General features: G+C 42.2%; 1 protein-coding gene across 1 annotated transcript in view; it reads right to left on the bottom strand.

Annotated features, from left to right (window-relative positions):
• Positions 1-24,903, bottom strand: part of GRK3 (G protein-coupled receptor kinase 3) — a 110,800-nt gene that overhangs the window by 46,127 nt on the left and 39,770 nt on the right. The window contains exons 3-5 of the mRNA XM_052654640.1: positions 13,830-13,903; positions 2,796-2,897; positions 648-722 (exon numbers count right to left, since the gene is read on the bottom strand). Coding sequence (XP_052510600.1) covers positions 648-722; positions 2,796-2,897; positions 13,830-13,903 — 251 coding nt within the window. The remainder of the gene's footprint in view (positions 1-647; positions 723-2,795; positions 2,898-13,829; positions 13,904-24,903) is intronic.

The following is a 24,903-nucleotide window of genomic DNA, read 5'->3' as shown; positions in this document are numbered from 1 at the left end:
GGAGATTTGACCATACCCTTGCAAGCTGCCATCTCTATGGAAATCCCACGGGATAATGGAAAAGGCTTTCAGGAAGAAACCCACTGCATCCAAAGAGCAGCCAAGACATGTGCCCATCAGTTGTGGATTGAGTTTTCTGAGCCTTATAATTTAAATCTATGATTGTGTCATGTTCAAGATAAGAGGAGCTGAGGCGAAATCCAGTTTCTCAGTCACGACTCCAAGGCCATTCATTCCTTCTTGATTGCTGAAAATGAACCTGCTTCATCTGGGGAAGGATCGCCATGGGGACCAACACCTGTACCACTAGAAAGTAAATCTTGCCCAGTCCCTGCTCATCACAGGTGTCTGGGATGTCAAACAGGAAAAGGTTTTCCCTCCAACGTCTTGTCTTGATTGATTTATAGGAAAAAAAAACACTAAACGAATGCTCTCGCAGCCTTTCTCAGGACAGCCTTTATGATGCTGGCATAAGAGCACGTTTCAGTGAAAAGACAGGTGATAGTAAACTTTGGTTTTTCCAGATAAACCTGTAGGTAAGAAATAGTCTCGAAATTCTGCCAGCACTTTCACCCAAGCAAAGAATGCCCCCAAAGACAACCATTAAGTGAATGAGAAACATTTATTTGGAGAGCATTTTACCTTACCTGAAAAAGAGTTGATGTCACTTGTTTCTTTGATAGATGACTTTGTACGTGTTCTACGGCTTGCTTTGAGAATGGCTTAAAAAAAAACCACAATGTTTTCTTTTTCTTTTCCCCCCACAAATATAAAACAGAGCAAACCTCTGTGTATTTTACAGTATCACAACATATAATTTAACACAACAGTTACTAAGCAGTAACCTATGGTGATCACATCAACATGCATTCTTAAAAAAAATCTGTTATATGTTTGCGGGCAACTCAACAGATAATTGTTCCTCAGAGCTTCCAGAGCTCTTAGAAACTATGTCAAGAAGGGTGATACACGTGGGGGCATCTAACTGAAATATCTATGCCCACAAGAGATCAAGGCTACTTTGACTTAAAAAGGGTGTAAGGAATCGTATTATCACCGTATTAATATTAAATGCATCATCTCTCAGTTGGCTGATACTGGGGTCCTAAAAATGTAAAATTTCTATTTCATGAGAGAACACGAATGCACAAAGATATACCTAAGAATTAAATGCCAGGATCACAAAGCTAAACCACAGTGTTGAAAAGACTCTAGGTTAAGGAAAGGCTTGCTGTAACCACTGCAAAGAGGAATTTGTTCTAAAAGAATGAAACTCACACTGACAAAAATTAGAAACCCTGTCCTCCCCATAAACTTCAAATTATGTCTGAAGTAATGCACAAGAAGAGCTTAAAAAAGCATGCTGCTGCTGCTGCTAAGTCGCTTCAGTCGTGTCTGACTCTGTGCGACCCCATAGACAGCAGCCCACCAGGCTCCCCTGTCCCTGGGATTCTCCAGGCAAGAACACTGGAGTGGGCTGCCATGTCCTTCTCCAATGCATGAAAGTGAAAAGCGAAAAGCAAAAGTGAAGTCGCTCAGTCGTGTCCGACTCTTAGCGACCCAACGGACTACAGCCTACAAGGCTCCTCCGCCCACGGGATTTTCCAGGCAAGAAACCCTCTAAACTGCTGCCGTACAGGAAAGCTACATCTACAGAGGCTTCCTCAGTGAACATGTGGCATTTTCCAAGGTCCAACCATCCCCAGCAAGGCAGCGAGGCACAGAGCCTTACAGTAAGCTCTAGCTCAGAAGTTCAGTAAGCACTGTGGACAACACAATAAACATAGAAGCACGAAAGTGTATCATTGTCGTGACCAGCGCTGTCCAGTCAGACTCGCTGCGATGATGGAAATGCTATGAATCTGGGCTGATGCAGGAGCCACCAGCCACATGTGGGTACTGCACATTTCAAATGCGGCTCAGGAGGACGTCAGGAATTAAAATGTTACTTCCATTTGATTGCAATTAATATAAACATACTTCCGTGGTGGCTCAGTGGTAAAGAACCTGCCTGCCAATGCCAGGAGACGCGGGTTTGATCCCTGGGTTGGGAAGATCTGTTGGAGAAGGGGATGGCAACCCACTCCAGTATTCTCGCCTGGGAAATCCATAGACAGAGGAGCCTGGTGGATCACAGTCCAGGGGTCGCAAAGAGCTGGACACGACTTAAGAGACTAAGCAACAACCAGTGTAAACACAATTAAATACTCGCACGTGGCTAGCGACTCTGCACTGGACACAGCAGTCCAGGGCTCTTAGGGCGCTTCTCTGGAAAACAGTGTTTATGTAGAGAGATTACAGTGCACGTTTTCATTACTAATTATTCCACTCACTCCTGGCGGAAGAATTTCCTAGGAACCTCGTTTATCCTAATGACTGAATGAGATTGTTTCTCTGATAATAAGCAAAAAAAAAAAAAAAAAGATTTCAACCATCATTCAACTATTAGTGAACTATACTAACATAATAATTACAATCAACCTTATTAATTCAAAGAAAGCATTTAAGATATCGATAAATATTTGATTAGCCTAATTGTTAAAGGGGAGCTAAATGAAAGCCAGTAAAGCTTAATTTCCTTAGAGAGTCGCGAATTGAGCTTGGCCTTTTCTTGCATGGGTCTGCATTAGCCACTTTATCAACATCTGCACTGAAAGTATCCACTTTGGGAACCTTATTAAAAGCATATGGAGCAGCAGATATTGGATCAGTATCACCAGGAAACAAATGACAAAACTCGAGAAACATGGGTTCATTCACTCACACTGAGTTAATGAAATAAGAAGAGCACTCACATGCGAACAGGACAGCAGCTCCTTCATGATGTAAGTGTCATAGATTTGTCGACTTCTGCAAAGGCGATCCTCCTCATTCTCAAGCTTCTCATATTCTTTTATCTAGACAGTTATAAATTATGATTGTTAGGTGCTGTCTTCCTAGAAACTTACTTTATTAAAAGATATTACTCGTCTTGGCAGAAACCACTTCCACATGAGATCAAGCAAATTACTTGAATTGGCCAGTGCACAGGAAACAACTACTTCTAATGTTGAAATAATGATGCTGGAATAATTTAAATTCAACTTGGGACATAGGAATGGATTTTTTCCTATGATGAACCTCGTTGCTTAAATTTAGAAACACAATATTAGGAAACAAACACTGCCATGGTTACAATTATCTTATGATATAGCAGCGATGGACCATTCATTCTTGCCAATTCTCCTTTCCAAAGCACAAATAATTTGAACTTGGCAATAATCCATTTCTATGAGTTATGATGGGGATCATTTTCACTTGACTACAGTGTTACAAAACTCAGGAGGAAAAAACAATAATGAACTGTCAGGATTACTGCAGAGATTTTTAAAAGTCAACTAAATCTTTTGGAAAGACATTCATCATAGATAAAAGCACTGGTTTTTCACACTGGAACCGTCTCTGCACTCTAAAAGTATTAACAGAAAGGTTCCTTCAAACAGTAACCTGACGGGTGTTAAGATAGACTAAATAATAAAATGGGCTTAGCAAATACACTTTGTGAGGACATGGTCTCTATTACTTTAACCTCAAAAGTTCTCAGACCAGAAAAGTGTTTTTACTCCTTTACAGAAATACGTTAAATCTAAAAGACAAGAAGAGAATGAAAACAAATGAAATATGGAGTTGGTACGAAGACTGCAGTGAAGATTTTCAATATAATGTCTAATAAGTACATAGGACTCATTTCTGAAAAAACAGAAAATTTTCCTACCAAGTAGCCAGTTGCTATACTTTCATAATATCTGAGCGCTTCTTATCCTGCTATGATTACAGAGTAGGGCTGACCATTCCTAGAGGTGAGAATATAAACTGAATAGAAGTAAAAGCTACCTTTTTACTGTATAGTCTCAGCTTGACAGGGCTTCCCTGATAGTTCAGTTGGTAAAGAATCCACCTGCAATGCAGGAGACCCCTGTTCGATTCCTGGGTTGGGAAGATCCTCTGGAGAAGGGATAGGTTACCCACTCCAGTATTCTTGGGCTTCCCTTGTAGCTCGGCTGGTAAAGAATCCGCCTGCAATGCTGGACACCTGGGTTCAATCTCTGGGTTGGGAAGATCCCCTGGAGAAGGGAAAGGTTACCCACTCCAGTATTCTGGCCTGGAGAATTCCAAGGACTATGTAGTCCATCGGGTCGCAAAGAGTCGGGCATGACTGAATGACTGTCATTCACTTCGACAAGTTTTGAAATCAAAACCAGTCAATCCTGTGAGAATTTCTGGTAATGAAAGGGCATAGTTGGCAGGGGGAAGAGCATGTACACAGCATGAAGCATATATACTATGTGTATGCAGGCTAACTGCTTCGTACACTGAGAAATTTCTGGGGTCATCTTAAGTGTCCTTAAATATCAATGAGACGGCTGAGATTCACAAGTCTATAACTGCCTGGGCTTAGAATTCAGTCTTCTTGGGGCAGACACTGAAATCAAACATAAAGGAAGGAGGCCTAGGAGAGGCTGATACTCCATCCAACAGGAAAACACATAAAAAAAATTTTTTTAAGTATTTTAAAAATGTATTGAAATATAGTTGATTTACAATGTCCAGTTAGTTTCAGATATACAACAGTGACTCAGTTTATATATGTGTGTATATACATATACACACAAACACATATACATTCTTCTTATATTCTCTTCCATAATAAATTATTATAACATATTGAGTAGAGTTCCCTGTGCCATACGGCAGGCCCTTGCTGGTTACCTATTTTATATGCAGTAATGTGTATACTTTAATCCCAAACTCCTAACTGATCCCTCTCCCTTCCCCTTTGGTAGCCACAGTTTGTTTTTTACGTCTGTGAGCCTACTTCTGCTTTGAAAATAAGTTCATTCGAATCGCCTGCTTTCAGACTCCACACATAGGTGGCGTCCTGTATCTGTCTTTCTCGGCCTGGCTCGCTTCCCTTCAGCGCGATCATCTCCCGGGTCCACCCATGGGGCTGCGAGGGGCCACTGTCCTCTTCTTATGACTGAGTGACATTTCACTGTATATACAGACCACATCTTTATCCATTCATCTGTCGATAGACATCTAGGTTGCTTCCATGTCTTAGCTATTATAAACAGTGCTGCTGTGAACACAGGGGTATATGGATCTTTTCAAATTATGTTTTTCTCCAGAAGGAAAACACTTTTATAATGAAGAAGCAATCCAGCAATGTTGGCATAACCAAAGGACCTGGGCTTAACCAGCCTAAGTTAATTCAGGAGAACATGTCTACAAGGTTCAAACACCATCCCAGACGCAAATATGGCAGCTGCAAGGAAACAGAAGCTAGACGCCGAAATCTGAAGGAGAGCCAGAAAATAAACAAAGGACTCTGGCTTGGCTGATTTCTTTTGTTGTGTTGTTTGGTTTTAGTAAGGTCCAAAAATTAATGTCAGAATGCTAGGATAAAAGAGGTGGACCCCCAGTGAACCAAAGGCAAATGTTTCTGCCTAAACATACAAATAAGCTCTAGGAAGACTAAGTCTGCATGGAATTATTGCCCTCAAACACAAGGGTAAGGAAACCTAAGTCTATGTTCTGGGGCCTGTAAAGCAAGCTGACACCTGATTCAATGGGAGTTTCCTATGAACTGTGATAGACTGACTATACAGAAAATCCTGGTTTCTTGTACAAATCATGCCTGCCACAGTGCTGGCTCTAGTGGGTGCCTTGTGCCTCAGAAACTCCGACTTGAACAGCAGCAAAGGTTAATTCTTAGTAGGCAAAGCAAGAGCTTAAAGTGTCTGGGGCTGTAATTCAAAATACACTTTCTATTATCAGCCAGACCACTAATTAAAGAACATGCCGTCAACCATCAATTAGCTCTAGACAGGATGTTCTGACCGTAATATACACAGAGAAAACGTCACCCCTAATTCTGGCAGGCAGGTTGTCCAGGGAATGGAGTAGGCAGAGGCCCAGGTTCAAGATGAAAGTCGCCCTTAGAGCAGAACAGAAGCATCACCACCAGTGATGAACGTTCACTGACCGTGTGGTCCCCCCTTTCTGCTTTGGTGGTTACAAAGCTCACAGCTCAGCACGTAGCCTAAACACGTAGAACCCTAAGAGCAAGACCCTTTGGCCCACAGCTGTCACAGGCCCCCTCTCTTTGTCTCCCATCTGTCCCACTGCCATTCCAGCCTAGCAAAGTCACAGCCACCTCTGCCTTGCCCAGTCAAGGGCCTCTCTTTCTGTCCTCAGCTTCTAACACCCCAACAGCGTTCGGCTCAGTGGTACACTCCTGGCTCGTCTGAGTTCTGGGATCTCCTCTGACCTCTGGGATCTCCTCTGACCTCTGGGATCTGTACTCCCCGGGAGCTTGCCACCCTGAGCTCTGGAATCTCCTCTGACCTCTGGGATCTCCTCTGACCTCTCTCTGGGATCTGTACTCCCCAGGAGCTTGCCACCCTGAGCTCTGGAATCTCTTCTGACCTCTGGGATCTCCTCTGACCTCTGGGATCTGTACTCCCCGGGAGCTTGCCACCCTGACCTCTGGAATCTCCTCTGACCTCTGGGACCTCCTCTGACCTCTGGGGTCTGCACTCCCCGGGAGCTTGCCACCCTGAGCTCTGGAATCTCCTCTGACCTCTGGGGTCTGCACTCCCCGGGAGCTTGCCACCCTGCCTCCTCCTCTCCAGTCTCCCTTGGTGATTCTTCCTCTGCTGTCAGGCTTCTAAACACTGCAGCACCTCAGAGCACGGTGCTAAGACACCCCTTTTTCATCCACTATATTCTCCTTGGATAAAGCTATTCAGTTGCACAGTTTAAAACACCAGTTCTATTCCAATGACTAAGTCTGGGTTTTCAGGACTCAATTCTCTCTCAGAGCTCCAGAGTCTGGATACTGAGCCACCTATTGGATATTTCCATATCCTCTCTACTCCAGCCAATCATGCCCTTCCCCTAGTATTCTTAATCACAAAAATGAGTAAAACCATCCTCCCAGCTGCTTCTAGAGAAGGAAATGGCAACCCACTCCAGTGTTCTTGCCTGGAGAATCCCATGGACAGAGGAGCCTGGCAGGCTACAGTCCATGGTGTCGCAAGAGTCGGACACGACTTAGTGACTAAACCACCACCACCACCACCACCCAGCTGCCTAAGCCACAATAGCAGTCATCATCATCGATTTTGCTCTTTTGCTCACTCTGTCCCCATCATCCCCTACATTCAATTACAAGCCAGGACCTGATTCAGGTAATAGGCAACTAATCTTAACGGAATAATTCTGGGCATCTATAAAACCCAGCTACCCTGGGCCACTGGAGACTGACCAAGAGCACACAGATTACGGGGAAAGGGCACCAAACAGAAGCCGGAAAGGTAGAGAGGCTACTCCCAAAAATGAAGAGCCAGAGGAGAGCTCCAAAATTCTGCACATAAAATCTCCAAATCTCTGCTGGACCCCACAATGATGTGTGAGCACGACAGACCCAAATTAGTCCAGCACAGGTTAAAAGAACTGAACAAGGTTAAATTGCTACCCACTGCATGAGAAGGCAGAGCATCACGTCTGAGTAAGCCAAATTAACTCCTGAGACTATATATATCTCTCTCAATACCCTACAGAAAAGCAGTTTTGAGTACCTACAATACCAATGTACAAGAACAATCTAAAACTATTCTATATTTGAAGAAACAGAGAAATGTGGGTCATACCCAAGAGAACAGATGATCAGTGAGGACCTATCCAAGGTAATTGAGAGATTGGAATTACCAGAAAAGGATTTTAAAACAGCCATTATAACTATAGTAAAAGAGGCACAGAAAATATGCATATGATGAACAACAAATTAGGAAATAGCAGCAGACAGATGATAACTATGAAATAAGCCATGTTGGAAATCCTATCTGAAAAAAAATTCAATGGATGGACATAATAACAGATGAGAGATACTGAAAGAGTCAGTGAGTTTGAAGACAGCTCCATAGAAATTATCTAATCTGAAGAATAGAAAGGAAAAAAAAATATTTAGGGAAAAATTGAATCAGGTATCAGTGATATCTAGGACAATGTCCAAAGATCAAGCTTACATATGACTGGAGCCTCCATATGATTGGAGACGACAAGAAGAGATTAAGGTAGAAATAACATTTTATAATGGCCCAAATTTTACCCGACATGGTGAAAAATATAAATTGACAGATTCAAAAAACCAAGTGAATGCCCTAAGGATAAACACAACATCTGAAATTACTCCACTAAAATGCACTTCCTCAGGCTTCGACCCAGCAATTTAAGGCAGTCACCAAATCACAATATATCACAGTAAGCTTTGAGTCTGTTTCGAGTCATTATTTCCTAATATCTTTCCTATTTATTTATGACTTGTTTACTGTCTGTTTCAATAAAAATAGGAGCTCAAAGAGAGCACACACTTTGTCTGTCTCGCTCATCCAAACAATACTTCTGAGCGTCAGTGTTTGACAAATACTGGCTGAATGAGTAACGAAAACCCTCTAACTTTACCTCTGATGTTATACTTCCTATTTTCCATGATTTATGATTAAATCTAGGGGTAATATAAATATTGTTATAAGCTTCCTCTAGTCTAACTGGAACAAGGTCAACTACATGCCAGGTGCTGCTCTTGTGCCGCACACACACGGGACAACCCTGAGTACAGACACTACTATCACCCTGATTTTTCGCTGAGGAAGCCCAGGGAGGGCAAAGCAAGACCGACTGCCCGGCTTCAAGCAGGGACCAGGACCATAAACTAAAACTTAGAGAATCCACTGGGCTGATGAGAGCAAGGAGTCAGACTTTCTGATAACCTCAGTCTTAAGAGGCTGTACTGACTTAAGAAAACTGTATTTGAAGCCCCAAGGTGGATGACGCTGTGAAGAACACAGAGCAAGTTGGTCAGGAGGAGCCCTGAACCATTTTCCTCCGAGGAGATGATCTGACAGGCCAGATCCATCACACAGCCTGGGACAGAGGCGCTGGGGAGCAAGCCAAGGAAGAGAAGGCCCAGTGTTTAGTGTTCAGGTGGAGACGTATCAGCAGGAGTCACCGCCACACTGCTGAGAAGTGCTTAAGAAATAACCCAGTAGACTGCCCATCTGTTTCATCTGCTGAAGGACACAGCTTTGTATTAACAGAGCAGCTGAGTACATGCTGAAACTGAAGAGGTGAAGCTTTTAAGAACACAGGAAAGAAAAAAAAATTTTGACAGATCAAGCTGTGATTCTCATACAGATAAAATGCCTGATTCAGATTGAAATAAAAAAGTTATTTTGTACTGAGTGAAACCCTTTCAGATTTAGCTTACTTTTTTTTTTCACGTGATGCCAAATGTACATCACCATTTCATCATCCTTCCTGGAAATAAATTAATACAATAAAAAAATGTAGAAAAATATCACGTTTTCATGTATATCAATAAACCAGGGGAAAAAGGAACATCCTTTCAATTTTCAAATGTACAAAGATTACTAACATCACCCCTAATTATGCCATGCTTTCTCTGGACCATTTCAAGTGCTTTAGGGTAAAGATACACCATGCTAATAATAGTAGCATATGTCATCTCTAAAATGTATTTTAATGATTATATTTCCTAACTTCAATTTTAATTTCCTCTGTGACTCATAAATTATTTAGAAGCTATTTGTTTCCAGACAGCTAAGGATTCCTTAACACTGTTGTGAAATTTGCGCTTAAGTCCACTGTGATCAGAAAACATACTCTGAACAATTTCAAGCTTGAAATCTGCAGAAACTTGCTTTAGGGTCCAGCATATATGTTCTACTTTAGTAAATGTTCCATACTTTTAAGAACACAAACTGTTTTTGCTGAAAGCAGCATTCTGGATGTCAGTTACGTCACTGTATTAAGATTGTCTATATCCTTACTAATTTTTGCCTTTTTGTTTCTACAAGCTCTTGAAGTATCTGTGTGTCCCAGGAAGATTGTAGAATTATTTTGTTTTGACCTCCCTGCCAATTTTTACTTGATGTATTTTCAAGTTATGCTATTTGTAAGATACAGATTTGAGACAAAGATACTGCCTCCTCTATCATGATGAAATCATCTCTATCTCAAAGTAGCATTGCTGTGTACTTTGTCTCATAATATGCCAGCTTTGCTTCAGTGAGTATATATATTACAAAGCCTCTTCCATCCTTCTGTTTAAACTATGTTACTTCCTTAAACACTGAATCGCTATAATGTACACCTATAACCTTCATAATATTGTATAGCAATTGTATTTTAAAAGTAAAGTAAAATACTTTAAATAAAGCATGCCACTTACAAACAGTACATAACATGGTTTTGGTTACATATCCAGTCTGACAAACTGTCTTTTACTGGGAGTATTTAGTCCATTTATATTAAATATAATCATTTATATAAACAGGTTTTTAGCTACCACACTTCCTCTTTGTTTTCAATTTGACCTCCTACTTTATGTCGACCTTCTATTCTTTTTCTTTTTTTGGATTAATACAATGTTGTTTTATTTCATATTCCCTCTATTTCAGCCTCCTAGATACACATATTTTATTCTCTTCAATGTTACCTTAAGGGGTTACAATAGGCATTCTTTACAAGTCAATGCAAATTATTACTTTCACTGTCCCCAATAATCCTAGAATCTTAAAACACTTTAACTTTATTAACCCTTTTCCTGCCTTTTGTGATACTCTCATACATTTTAGTTTTACACACACTTTAAACCCTAAGAACATATAATAGTTTTATATGGTCAACGTGTATATTTCACATGCATATTTACCCTTTATAATGTCTTTCATTCCTTCTTGCACTTCCATCTAGGATAATTTCCCTTCTGCTTGAAGTAGCTCCCTTTAATACTGATGGTAACGCAGTTCCACTACTGACAACGTCTCTTGGTTTCTGTCCAAAACCATCTCTATTTCATCTTCATTTTTTAAGGAAGTTTTGGCTGGGAACATAATTTTAGGTTGGCAGCTTTTCTCTCTCATTAAAGATTGCCATTTTATTGTCTTTCTTTTTTCTTAATCGTTTAAGATGTCATAGTTGTGTTGGTTACATTGAGCAAAGTCGCTCAGTTGTGTCCGACTCTCTGCGACCCCGTGGACTGTAATCCAGCAGGCTCTTCTATCCGCGGGATTTCCCAGGCAAGAATACGGGAGTGGGTTACCACTTCCTTCTCCAGGCGATCCTCCCAACCCAGAGATCGAACCCGGGTCTCCCGCATTGCAGGCAGATGCTTTAACCTCTGAGCCACCAGGGAAGCCCATATTACTGCCCCTTTAAAAACAAGGTGTCTTTTTCTAACCTCTGGCTGCTTTTAAAATTTTCTGTCATGGGATTTCAGAGTCTTATATTGATGAGCAAAGATATGTTTCCTTTGTAGTCATCCTGCTTGGGGTTTTCTATGTGTTTAAGCTGCTGTCTTTCATCATTTTGTAACAGTACTATATCCTCAAGTATTGCTTCTGCCCCATTCTCCCTCCTCTCTTTCTGGGACTCCACCTCTATAAAGACCTTTTTAAGTACATCTCACTTGTCTTTAATGCCCTTATTTCTTTCTTATAGTTTTTTTTTTTCCCTGCGTTTCAGTTTGAGATGATCTACTGAACTGCCTCCCATTCATTAATCCTGTCTTTCATTGTGACAATCTGCTATTGGTTCTAGCCACTGGGTTCTAATTTAAATACTGTACTTTATTTTCTAGAATATCTGCATGGTTTTTCCACAATAAATTCAAATTATGCCCAAACTCTCTATCCCTCCATCTAATTATTTTGTCCAACTTTTCCTCTGTTGTCTTAAACATATTATTTACGGTTATTTTAGGTACTTGGCAGCTAACTCCAGTATCTGACTCATCTGTGGGCCTGATTCTATTGCCGTGTTTATAAGTCATGTGACCTTGCTTCTGTTGTGTCATATCGTTTTTACTGTATGGTGAACGCTGGAGAGGCTCTAAGTATTGCTCTTTTCCACCTAGAAAAGAGACAGAGGGCTCCCCTTGCTCTCTGCTGTGCAGGCAGGGAGGGAGTTCACTGCTCAACAAGGAGCTGAGCTGAGCTGGTCTGGGCTGCCATTTGTGTAGGACTCAGTCTTGTGAGAGTCAGTCAGTTCCTAGGCAGGCTGATAAGACGTCCGGGGTCCCCAAGGAGGAGAAAGGGTTCTGGGGTTCTCTCGGAGGAGGAAAGGACTACCATCCCTTCTCTTTCTCTATGTTCCTTAGTCTTAGTCATAGAAAATGTTTTCTCCTTTAGGCCCTAAGCTGATGACTACACAATGAACAACTCAGTTTAAACTCTATAGAACAATAATGTGTCCTGCTTGAGGACAGTTTCTCCTTCTTGAAAACCTTTTGACTAAACCCTGTTATCTTAAAATGTATATTACGGGAGTGGGTCTGGTAAGATCTTTCTATTGTTAGTTCTAATCCTGTCATCTTAAAATGTAAATTGTGGGAATAGGTCTAGTAAGATCTTTACAACCTTGAGACATTCTTTTGATTTATTGTAATAACAGAGGATGAGATGGTTGGATGACATCACCGACTCAGTGGACATGAGTTTGGGTAAACTCCTGGAGTTGGTGATGGACAGGGAGGCCTGGCGTGCTGCAGTTCGTGGGGTCACAAAGAGTCGGACATGACTGAGCGACTGAACTGAACAGAACAACCAATTAAACAGTATATAACTCCCTTGCTTAGAACAGCGAGGGGGGCACTCTCCATCCCCCTTCTGATGTCTGTGTCAGAAGCTTTCTCTGTTCCTTTTCTTACTTTAATAAAACTCTGCTACACAAAAGCTCTTGAGTGATCAAGCCTGGTCCCTGGTCCCAAAGCTAAATCTTCTTTGGAGATCATGAATCCAACACGTTCACCTTAAGCTATCAGTCTGCCTCTGGTTCACCCCCATTCCTAAGGCCTGGCTCTCCCTGGAGTTCAGTGAGATCTCTGTCTCCTCCACATTGAACTTGGTTCTGCCCTTAAGAAGTCTTCAGGATGGCTCTTCAGCCCCTGTCCCATTCAAGCTTCAAAACTTGGCATACATCTTGAGAAAGGGACTCATCATGCTTTGGGGGCCCCTCCAGTCTCATCTGTTCTTTATTCCAGACCCAGAAACCTCTTCTGGTTTTTCTGTCTCCCAGAAACAGCCTCCTGCCAGGGGCCAAACTTGGATTCTCATCTGCTCACCACACCTATGACCAACCAATGTCCCAGGTGATAAGTGGTTCTGGATCTTCAGTAGGGTTTTCATCTCCTGCCTGTTCTGTTTTTAGATTCATGCCACAGCAGGTGCATATTTAAATATCATGTAATCCTGCAAGGCTGTGAGAGGTTTCAATGTGTCTTTCAGAAGCTCCTGGCCCATCTCTTCAGTCCCTCCCAATGTTCTGCTGGGAAAACGGGCTGTGGGCTTGAGGCCTCCCTCTCCCACAAGCCTCTGATTTGTCACTCCAGTAATGTGTGACCATAAAACTTTGCTAGCTATTCTTTTACCCAATAGCAGCCCTCTACCTCAGCTTCTGTCTCCAGAATCTGCAAGCTTCTGCAGAAAGTAAAATGGGTGAGAATGCTCCGTCGTCTTCCTCTGGAATTTTAGTCCAACTATTCCTCACTGACTCTAGAACACTATAGAGTTTTAAAGATATCTTTTTTATAGTTGGTGCCTGCATCTCTAATAAACTATATATTATATCTTGTACTACTAATTACTTTCAATGAATTTCTAAATATTCCTAAATATTTGTACTATCTAGAAGTCTTAATATTTTCCAAAGAACAGTTTAAATATGCTTTTAAAATAAAAGCATTGATAAAACAGTCAACTTCTTACCTCTTCATAAAACTTCACCTGAGGTACAGCTTCATTAATTTCATTCAAACAAAAATCTTTAAATAGCAAGAAACCTAAAGAAAGAGAATAAAAAATTTCAGGGTGGGCAATGGATGGAAACTTGATCCCACAGGGTGTTTTCAAATTCATTTGTTTCAACCTCTTGCTCTCCTACATTAAAAAAGAAATTTTAAAAGGTTTTAAGAGGCTACTTAATGCCTAATGCCTACAAGAAAATAATCCGGGTTAGATAAGAGTATCATACATCTGGCTCTTGCATTGGGGTTCATTCTCTCTTGGCAACCCCCCTCCCACTTTTAAAAAATGCACAATTAACAGTGCAAGTGGTCACCACCACTCAGCGCCACTGGTCACTACCAAGAACATAAGATAAATCAAAGAAATCAGAGATAAGGGTAGTACAGAGGTGTCGGTAAGAGTCACCAGGAATCTAATCGATCACATGCTCACTGAAGCAGAACTAAACGCCCTTCAAAAGAAAGCAAAACCAAAGGACCTCCCTGATCTTCCACCGCATGTTAGTTCAAGTCCCGCCAGGTCCCCACCAAACACCTTCAGCCTGAGTGGATCGTCCATCTCCAGATCATGCTTTTCCCCTTCACACCCCCATGCCTCATCTTCAAGCCATCACGACCTGCTGCCCAGGATACCACCCCCATTGCATAGCCCACTATACAGTGGAAGGCAAATAAATATTTGTTGAATGAATGTTTGTTTGCACAGCCCTTCCAACAAGTCAAAGCACTTAGCACACTCCGGTTAATTATCTGACTTACAAGCTCCCATCCTGTACCAAACCCAGTCCGTGCCTCACGCCTAATCAAGTCTCAGCGAATGATAGAGGCTGGACAGGACAGGCTGACCAAGGGTAGAGATATGGGAAGGCTGATGCTGCTGCTGCTAAGTCACTTCGGTTGTGTCTGACTCTGTGCGACCCCACAGACAGCAGCCCATCAGGCTCCCTCGTGCCTGGGATTCTCCAGGCAAGAACACTGGAGTGGGTTGCCATTTCCTTCTCCAATGTATGAAAGTGAAAAGTGAAGGTGAAGTCACTCAGTTGTGTCTGACTCTTCGCGATCCCATGGACTGCAGCCCACCAGGCTCCTCCATCCATGGGATTTTCCAGGCAAGAGTACTGGATTGGGTTGCCGTTGCCTTCTCCGGAAGTTTACAAAAAGTCAAAAACAATGAGAAGGTCCAAACAATTAAAGGATCGCTAGGAGAAACAGAAGTCACGGGTTGGGGTTGCGGTGGGGGAGTGGGAAATGAAGAAACATTCACAAAAAGTTAAAATGTTGGGTGAGGGTTAGACCAGAACTCCCCAGGCAGGAGAGAGCTGGAAGGAAGCAGCTTTGACATGATTTTCATTCAAGTTAACGTAAGAGTAATATGACTTGAGCGTGTCTGTTACTGCCCCGTAGATTCCCCTCCATGGTTCCAGGAACATGACCTTTGAAAATGGTAAATGTTTGTTCACTGGAACTAGAAGAAAAGTATCTGAACTACTTGGTTACATAGGCAAGGCCAGAGTAATGAGGGCTGAGTGCAGACCGCAAGCAGGAGCACGGCCGCCCTCCTTGGCCACCTTGTCAACTGCAGCGGGGCTGGCGGGGCTAACGCATGAAGGAAGCGGGGAGTTCAAGAAGCAGCCATATAGGAAGAGTTGAAGATGCCGTTCTCCACTGATTCTCATGTTAATATGTTTATTTTAAACATATTAGTTTAGAGTAAGGTAAAGTAAGAGTAAGGTCTTCTTTCTGTTCTCATTCCTCTCAAAGTAACTTTACATTTCCCTCGTCATGTCACCTTTGACTCCTGAGTCATTCAGAATGACTGCACCTTCAGAAACGTGCAATTTTCGGATATTTGGATTTTTTTTAAGGTATTTTTGGGGATATCGATTTCTGTTTAATTCTGTTGTGGTCAGAGAACACATTCAATAGGATTTCAACACTGTAAAGTTTATTGAAATTTGGTTTTGGACCAAAATTGGACCAAATTTGGTCCTTCTAGGTGAATGTTTCAAGGGTACTTGGAAAAAAAAAACCAGTATATAAGGTGAAGTGTTTCATTAAACAGAGTAAAAAGGCGATTAAGTTGGCTGACAGGGTTGTCTGGGTCCTCTAAACCCTTACTGAATGTTGGTCTGCTTCCTCTCTTCATTATCCCCAGAGGACTTCTGAAATGCCCATTTGTAAATTGGAGAGGAGAGGAAAGAAAGGAGGAAGGGGATGGAGAGAGGAGCTGAATGAATAAACAACCAATTTAATATGCTGTCACCTACTTTAAGGCAAATTCCATCGTCAGTGTGTACGGTAAGCCAAAGAAGCTTTTTTGATTTATTTATTTATTCATTTATTTTTGGCTGCACTGGGTCTTTGCTGCTGCACAGACATTTCTCTAGTTGTGGCGAGCAGGGGCTACTCTCTAGCTGTGGTGCGAGGGCTTCTCATTGCCGTGGTTTCTTCTGTTGCAGGGCACAGATTCTGGGGCACAAGGGCTCAATACTGTGGCACATGGGCTTAGTTGCTCCGTGGCACGTGGGATCTTCCTGGACCAGGGATTGAACCTTGTCTTCTGCAGTGGCTGGCAGATTCTTTACCACTGAGACCCCAGGGAAGCTGCAAATAATTATTTTAATATTGTATGCGGGGGACAGTATTTCCCTCCTGTCTGTATGTAAACTTAAGTGCTACTTTCTATCAGAGCAGCTGCTAAAATGGAGCAGCCAGAAGAAAGATATTTTGATATTTTGCCTTTAGGATAAATCCTAGATCACTGTGTTCAGGCTAGAAGCAATTTACCTTCATTAGACTTAAATTACATTTTTTAAAAAGAGAAATGCTACTGATTAGAACAAAAGCTAAAAGGAAAAATTAAGAAAATAATTTGCCTAGCTGGTTTGCTTCATCAGTGTGATTTCTCCAGATTTCAAAGAATAAGAAACTGTGGCCCAACACCTGCTTACTAGATAACTGTGGAATGTGTTTACCCTTGTTTCTATATTTGAACCACTGCAAACTGTCTGGATACTGATTAACTTCCGAGTGTATGTGACATCCAAGAAAGGCAAACTATCCCAATGTCCCACCAAAATATTTTGCAAAAGTCAGGAGAAAGAATTGTATTATCTTTTATAAAATATCAATTAAAAACTTGAAATATTAAATATAAGTGGTTTATATAGGAAATTAAAATTTAGCCTCCTAAAAAATTTTTTAAAAAGGAAAGAGAAACATGGAAGAGTTTTCTAAGAAATAATGCTTGGGGCTTCCCTGGCGGCTCAGTGGTAACGAATCCTCCCGCCAGTGCAGGAGACATGGCTTCCATCCCTGGTCTGGGAAGACTCCACGTGCCACGGAACAACTAAGCTTATGTGCCGCAACTACTGAGCCTGTGCTCTGGAGCCTGGGGGCTGCAACTATGAAGCCCATGCACCCTCAAACCCATGTTTTGCAACAAGGAAGAGCCAGTGCAACTAGAAGGCTGTGCACCGCAGCTAGAGAGCAGACCCCACTTGCCGCAACTAGAGAAAAGCCCGCGCAGCAACAAAGACCCAGCACCCTCCTCCCCCCACAACAAAAGAAATGATACTTGTCTCGGGCTTTATCAAGGGAGTTCAAACACTGGGAAGGAGGAGAGACTGCATAACTGCTCCAAGTTTCCACCAAAGTGTACTGATTTGACAAGCATTTCCTGTGTCTCCTAAGGGTCACTGTGCTATACGTTGGTGAAGGCAGAGTTCCTCTCGTAAGAGACTTACTGGTTGATGTCAGGGGCAGACAGCAAAGTCGTAAACAAATAAAATAATTTTAATGTATAGTAAATGATATAAAGGAATTAAATGTGGTACTGAGACCAAAGATAGAACAGAATGTCAAGACCTCTCTGAGCTGTAGGATGAATAGAGTACAAAGCATTTCAAATTAGAAAAGGCCAGAAGGCCTAAGCTCACACCTTCTATTCAATACTGTATGAGAGGTCTTTGCCAGTGCAGCAAGAGAATGAAATAAAAGTTATCCAAATTGAAAAGTTAAAACTACTTTTATTCCTAGACAATCTAGCTAACTATGTAACAAATCCTAGCTACAAAATAGCTGCTGCTGCTGCTGAGTCGCTTCAGTCGTGTCTGACTCTGTGCGACCCCATAGACGGCAGCCCACCAGGCTACCCCATCCCTGGGATTCTCCAGGCAAGAACACTGGAGTGGGTTGCCATTTCCTTCTCCAATGCATGAAAAGGAAAAGTGAAAGTGAAGTCGCTCAGTCTTGTCCGACTCTTCGCGACCCCACGGACTGCAGCCCACCAGGCTCCTCCGTCCGTGGGATTCTCCAGACAAGAGTACTGGAGTGGGGTGCCATTGCCTTCTCCGACAAAACAGCTACTAGAATATGTAAGTGAATTTAGGAAGCTCATAAAATACAAAGTCATTAGCTAAGAATCAATGACATTAGATATACTCACATAACACAGTTTTAAAATGGAACTTTGAAACAAGTCCATTTGCGCTAACATCAAAAAATAGTCAATATTTAGGAATAAATAAATAAGAGCTATTGAAGGCCACTATGTGGAAAACTGCAAAATATCACTGAAAGATATTAAAGAAGATCTAAATAAATGGAAAGATATATGGATTGGAAGACTCAGTATTGCTCAGATATTAATTCTCCCCAAACTGATTGATCTATGGGGTCAATGTAATCCCAATCATAATTCCCAATCACAGGCTTTTTAATGAAACTGACAAGCTGATTCTAAAATGAATATGGAAATGCAAAAAACCTAGAATACTCAAAGCATCTTGAGAAAGAAGAAAAAAGTTCAAGGACGTACATGGCCTAATTCAAGACTCATTCACTATACAGCCAAGGTAATTAACAGTGTGGTACTGGCATAAGACTAAATCAATGAAACACAACAGAGGATCCAGAAACACACTCAACTCATACGTGGTCAACTTATTTTCAACAAAGACAGCAAAGCAATTTATGGGAAAAAGGAAGTCTTAAAAAAAAAAAAAAGGTGCTAAGAAAAAACTGAAAACTTATATCAAAATGGGAGAAGAAAGAAACTTAAATCTGAAAAACGCCTATATTCAGTTTACACATACATAAAAAAAAAACACCTCTTACAAATTAATTTTTAAAAGGAAACAACCCAATAAAAGAATGGGCAAAGAAATTTGAACACTTCACAAAGGAAAAAATATGAATAGACAAAAAGAGCATGAAAAGGGTTCAATGCTGTTGTGTGTGCATCCTAAGTGGTTTCAGTGGCGTCTGAACTGTGGACTGCAGCCCACCAGGCTCCTCTGTCCATGAGATTCTGCAGGAAAGAATCCTGGAGCGGGTTGCCATGCCCTCCTCCAGGGGATCTTCCCAAATCAGTGATCAAACCTGCATCTCTTATAGCTCCTGTATTGGCAAGCGTAATTTACCATTTACGTGGCACCATTTACCAATGGCACCACCTGAGAAGCCCATGACTGCTGGTTATCATGCAAATATAAATTAAATCTCTTTGAGATACCACTTCACAACTACTAGAAGGGCAGAGTTAAGAGGATTGATAATGTCAGATTTTGGCAATCAGAAGCTTTATTCGCTTTGAAGAATACACAATGTTTTGGACTCCTTATGCCACTGAATCAACAGTCAAGAGAAAGAATGACTGTGTTGGCTGGGAAGACTGATCCTGATACCAAGGGGAACCTGGGCTGTGACTCCACAATGGAGGGAAGCGGGAGAAGGGAAGGGGGAAGCTCTTCCTTAGCACAAAAACCGTAGAAGGACTGATGGAGTTAGAAAATCAACAGGTGCCAAAATCAGTGGGTATACCTTTAACAAGGAATAGAATGTTCACAAGTCTCAAAAGTAATTTCCCAACATTATTACTTACAAAGGGAAAGCAAAGACAGACCACACATTTGGAGAAAAGTAATTGTAAATTAAGTATCTGACAGAGAACTTGTATTCAAAGCATACAATGAAGTCTCAAATTCAATAATGAGAACATAAATAATTCACTATTTTTTAAAAATGAGAAGATTTGAATACTTGCACCAAAGATGATATATAAATGTAAAATAAGTGCATGAGAAGATGCCCAACATTATTAGTCATTAGAAAAATGCAAATTAACATCACAATAAGGTATCACTATATCCTTCTTAGAATAGCCAAGAAAAAAAGAGAAAGAGAGAGAAACAACACCACTGCTGATTAGGAGAGAATGTGGAGAAACTAGGACTCTCCATTGGGAAACATTTCTTTAAAGTTAAAGATTCATTTGCCATTCAGCCCAACGATCCCACTCCTAGGTATTTATCCAAGAGAAATGAAAATTTATGTTCACACAAAAATCTGAACACAGATATTTATAGTAGCTGCATATATAATATCAAAAAATTGGGTATAATCCAAATGTTCTTCAGCTCCTGACTGAATAAAGTGTGATATATTGATACAATGGAACCCCACTCAACAAGACAAAGGGATGAACTACTGACGCATCCACCATAAGTGAGTCTCTAATGCACTGTGCTAAGGGAAAGAAGCCAGGTTCAAAGGCCACATGCTGAATGAGTCCACTTCTGGGTCATTCTGGAGAAGGACAAACCATAGGAACAAACAGATCAGTGGTTGTCAGGGGTTAGGGTGGGGAGTGGGAGCTGACTTATAAACGGCCCTAGAAAATCTGGGGAGGCGATGAATTACTCTACACATTGACTTTTGTAGTTGCTATATTGATACAACTTTAAGCATTTGTCAAAACTGATAGAACTGTCCATTGTAGATGGTGAGTTTTACTTAAATTATACCTCAATTAAACCTGAGTCTGCCTGCCCCTCCCAAAAAATAAAAAGCTGATGCTAAAAAAAGAAAGAAAAATAAGATTGGGTGCATATAGTTGAGTCAGGGACAAGGCTCAAAAGGTGTTCCTGAGCAGTGGCTTTAAGATGGTCACAAATTGGGATCTAGAATTTCTAGAAGTCAATACCGGATCACTTACATGGTTGTCAATGTCTACAAGATGCTTTTCATAAAGCACAAGCTTCTATGGAAGGTAAAAATCATTCAAACACAGAGCCATGGGACTAAAGTAAGTAATTACAAAGGTTCTGGGTAATGCAGAGGTCAGAAATGACTCTGACACATTCAGGATACACAACATTTGTTTACAGGTGAAAATAAAGGAAGTTGTAAATGATAACTCATGAATAAACTCCCAAAGGGTACCATGCCCCTTCTAGATGAATATGACTAAGCTAACTTCCGAATGAATAATTCTCCTTTTCATTTCTTCCAAGTCCCAATAAATAAATATATTAAAAAAGAATATTTAGTTAATTATATTTATCTACATCATGAAAATCTTAAAACATATTTTTTTTCTTTCAATCTCCTTGTCAAACTAGAACTTTCACCTTCCTGACTTACAACTTACAGGATAAAATTAGAAACAAAATGTAGTTGAGGAATATTATAAATAGTTAGGTCTTCTAAAAATCCAAGTTACCATTCCACCTCCAATTTAAATTTGGCACATTCATGTTCAATAAAATATTCTTAGATTAATTAAAGGGATCACTCGTTTAGATAATGGAGAGATGTGGGACCATGAATAGTGAGAGTCTAGTAGACAAAAGCTCAAATGGTAATGAATCTGGCCAAAGGAAAATTCATAGAAGGTTCTGAGCAATCGGCTCTCGATTCAAAAGGGAAGAAAGGAAACTGGGACTGGAGGGACCATGTGAAATTACAGAGTCAAGAAAAGTATCTAAATCCTTGCAATAGTGGGACTACTTTAAGCCTTTACAAACACGAAAATTATTGAAGAGAAAACATATTTCTGGCTATGCACACCATGCCAACAGTCCTTCCAGACTGGGGTCAGTTTTTTTCATCTATCACAGTTTAATGTGCATCTAATAGCAAACAAGCAAACTGACAATTAAAATAAAGTGAGAGCAACTTAAAACAAATTATCCCAACAATCCACCTGGTTTATGTTTCCCAAAGACATCTTAAAGAACAATGATTAAAGCTGGCAGTATGGAAATCAGAGTATGTGTGTACATCACAGAATAAACATAACAGGGACAAAGTGGGGAGGGTGTGGCGGACAGGCCGGGTCCAACCGTAATTTTATCACAAGGAAGAAACAGAAAAGGGGTCCACCAGTTAACGCGTGAGTGCTCACTCTGTGCTAATTCATGAGCTTGGACTTGAGCACTTTCTTACATGCATATCCCAATGAAGATTTATTTAAAACAAAGAGGATCAACCAGTAAGTTTTTAGGTCCGGATACTGTCAGGATAAGTGTAAAATGAAGGGGCCCTCAGAGCAACTGTAGTCTGACTGGAGGAACTGACCAATGTACGTAAAGACAATCCCTAACTGCACCGCCTCAGTTACAAGCCACGCTCGCCTTGCAGGAGAGAGACGTCACCACCCGGCCACTCACTCAGCTCCCGTCATCCGTCCAGTGTCCCTTCTAACCTGTCCCGTGAGCTGCTGCCCCAGACCTGGCCATGCTGCTCCCGTGTCATCACTGCAGAGATGCCGGATAAGACCCAGCCTCCATCATCTGCAGCGCAGCGCACACTGCGCCCTGCCCCAGCACCTCACCGAGCTACAGCGCCCACCTGCCCAGCAAAGCCAGACACAAGCGCAGGCCACTCAACATGCCACGGGCCCTTAGTCCCTTCACACAGGCTGACTTCTCAGCACCCGCTCCCTTCTTGCCATCCACCTCTCTCCGGCCCCACTCCCCCGGCCCCTCTTTCTCACAGCCACCCACCCCCTGCAGACTTGACCTGGTTAACAACCACTTAACCTTCAGGACTTCAACGGAGCATCACGCATCACTGTAAACTTCCAGGGACCAGCCCTCCTCCCCATCCCAGTGAGGTCGAGAAGCTGCCCCTCTTTTCTGCTCCCACAGCCCTGGGTCCTTAGCGCTTTTAAGGCCACCAAATTACAACTCTCTCTCTTTATTTTAGGAATGGACGAAATGGCATGAAATTGTAGAACTGTATTAAGGAGGTACAAAGTGAAAAGCTGCCTTCTAGTTCATGCCCCTCATCTTCCCAGTAGCATGCCCACCACCATCACCCTCAATGTAACCTATATTACTGGTTACTATGTCTTTTCGGGGAAGGGGTGGGTGTCACTTCATGGCCAGGTGCTAGGAAATCCACGTGGCTGCTTCACCCAGCTCGATGCAGGGGACTCTGAGTTCTAAGGGACACCAGTGTCACAGCGTGGCAAGAGCTTGGCACCCGGAGAGGGGGCAGGGTGGCCTCTTGCTCACCCTGCACTGTTATAGATGAGAGACGCCCACAGGTGGGTCTGTCGCAGACGCCGTGTCACCTAACACGCCACAAAGGCAGGTGCAAAGACAAACTCTGACTTCCCTCCATACTGCCTCCATCAGACCTTTTTCCCATAACCCAAGACCCTGTGGATCTTTCTAGACAAGTCACAAAGAGCCACTCGGCCACTCCCTCCAGTTGCATCATTCCGTCGGATGGAATGCGGGAAGTCACGTAACTTGTTTCCTAATGGTGAACATTTGGGCTGTAGCAAAGAGTTTGCTTTTACAAAACTGCAGAAATAACTAACCTTCTCCACACATCACATCTCATGTGTTCAAGCCTATCTGTAGGATACATTGCTCAGAGTGAAATTCCTGAGCTAAAGATTATATAGATGCTTTGTTATTTTATCAATAATAGACTTGGCCAAATAAGCCCCATCGGATCAGCACCTGTTTGTACACCTACTAGCAACGGATCAACTCCTGTTCTGAGACCCACAGCCATAGGGGGTGTGGGTTTTAGTTGGGGAACTAAAATTCTGCATGCTATGTGGTGCAGCCATAAAACAGAAATAAGAAAAAAAACAAGGAATCCTTTGGGCCCTCCACCTCTCGGGTACTGGCCCCGTCTGGTTCCTCGTTTGTTCTGGCGTTCAATGGCAGCCCTTCTAGCATCTCCTTAGACCTGACACGGGCCTTAGGAACAGACAGCAGCATCGTGTTAAGAAAGGATGCTCTTCTGACATCACTGAGGAGCTGTTTGCTCGTGGGCTCTGGGAAGGAAGTTGCCTGCTCTTGTGTGGCTTTCTCTTTATCTTCAGCACAATGGATAGGACTTCATCTGCTCAATAAACATCTGATGTACTAAGGGCAGATCAATATGGCTCACGCTACAGTCACACATGGTTTCAGGAAGAAGTGAAGTACAGGCTGAGCAGGGAGAGATTAATGGGTGACGGAGTTCAAGTGGTCGGAGGCAGGAGATTTCCATGGGATAAGGAAGGAGGGGGACTTAAAATCTGGATGCAGCATGTTCCCACGAGGAAGAGGTGGGGGGACGGTCTACCCCAGTGCTGAAGTCTGAACAGGCAGGGAGGGCTGGGAGACTGGGGGATCCTTCTGGAAGAACCTCAGTGTTAGGCACTTCTCCCTTACACATGCTCCGCGAGTGCTGAGAGCTCTGAATGCCAACAAGCCTGCTGGGGAAGAGTTTTTACTGTAAGTGGGCAGTTGTTTCAGAAGAAATTAAACTCGGCTCTCAAACTGGGAGCGGAGGATTTTAAAGCCGGGCCTCTTTCTCAACACGGCAAAGTTGGATCCTTCTTCCCTCTTGTTCCTCAGGACACTCATCCACCACCGTGTCTGTCCCCAGGTGACCCTTTTATCCACATCCCATCCCCTAAGCTGACGTGTAACTGCTAACAAGTACTGACCTCTATGTACTGTAACAGTGCCTGCCTCCCGCCTTCCCTGAATATTGTCACTAGAATTCAAAGATGTTAGCAAAAGACTTCGAGGCTCAAAAAAGTAGAACCTTGACAGCGGACGCCAGGTGGTGAGGCTGCTGCTGCCAACCCTCTGCGGCACGGAGGCCCACAGCCTGCTGCTGTGGCTCCTCCAGGGACACGTGCATGGCTGGAGCTGCTTCTCAGATCTGGGTGCGAAATTTAATGAACATGAAATGATTTCTTACTAGGGCAATGAGACGGTTTCTATGATTTTCAATCC

This window comes from Budorcas taxicolor, chromosome 17, assembly GCF_023091745.1.
Source record: "Budorcas taxicolor isolate Tak-1 chromosome 17, Takin1.1, whole genome shotgun sequence".
NCBI classification, from domain to species: Eukaryota; Metazoa; Chordata; class Mammalia; order Artiodactyla; family Bovidae; genus Budorcas; species Budorcas taxicolor.
This window is presented reverse-complemented; position numbering and strand designations above follow the sequence as displayed.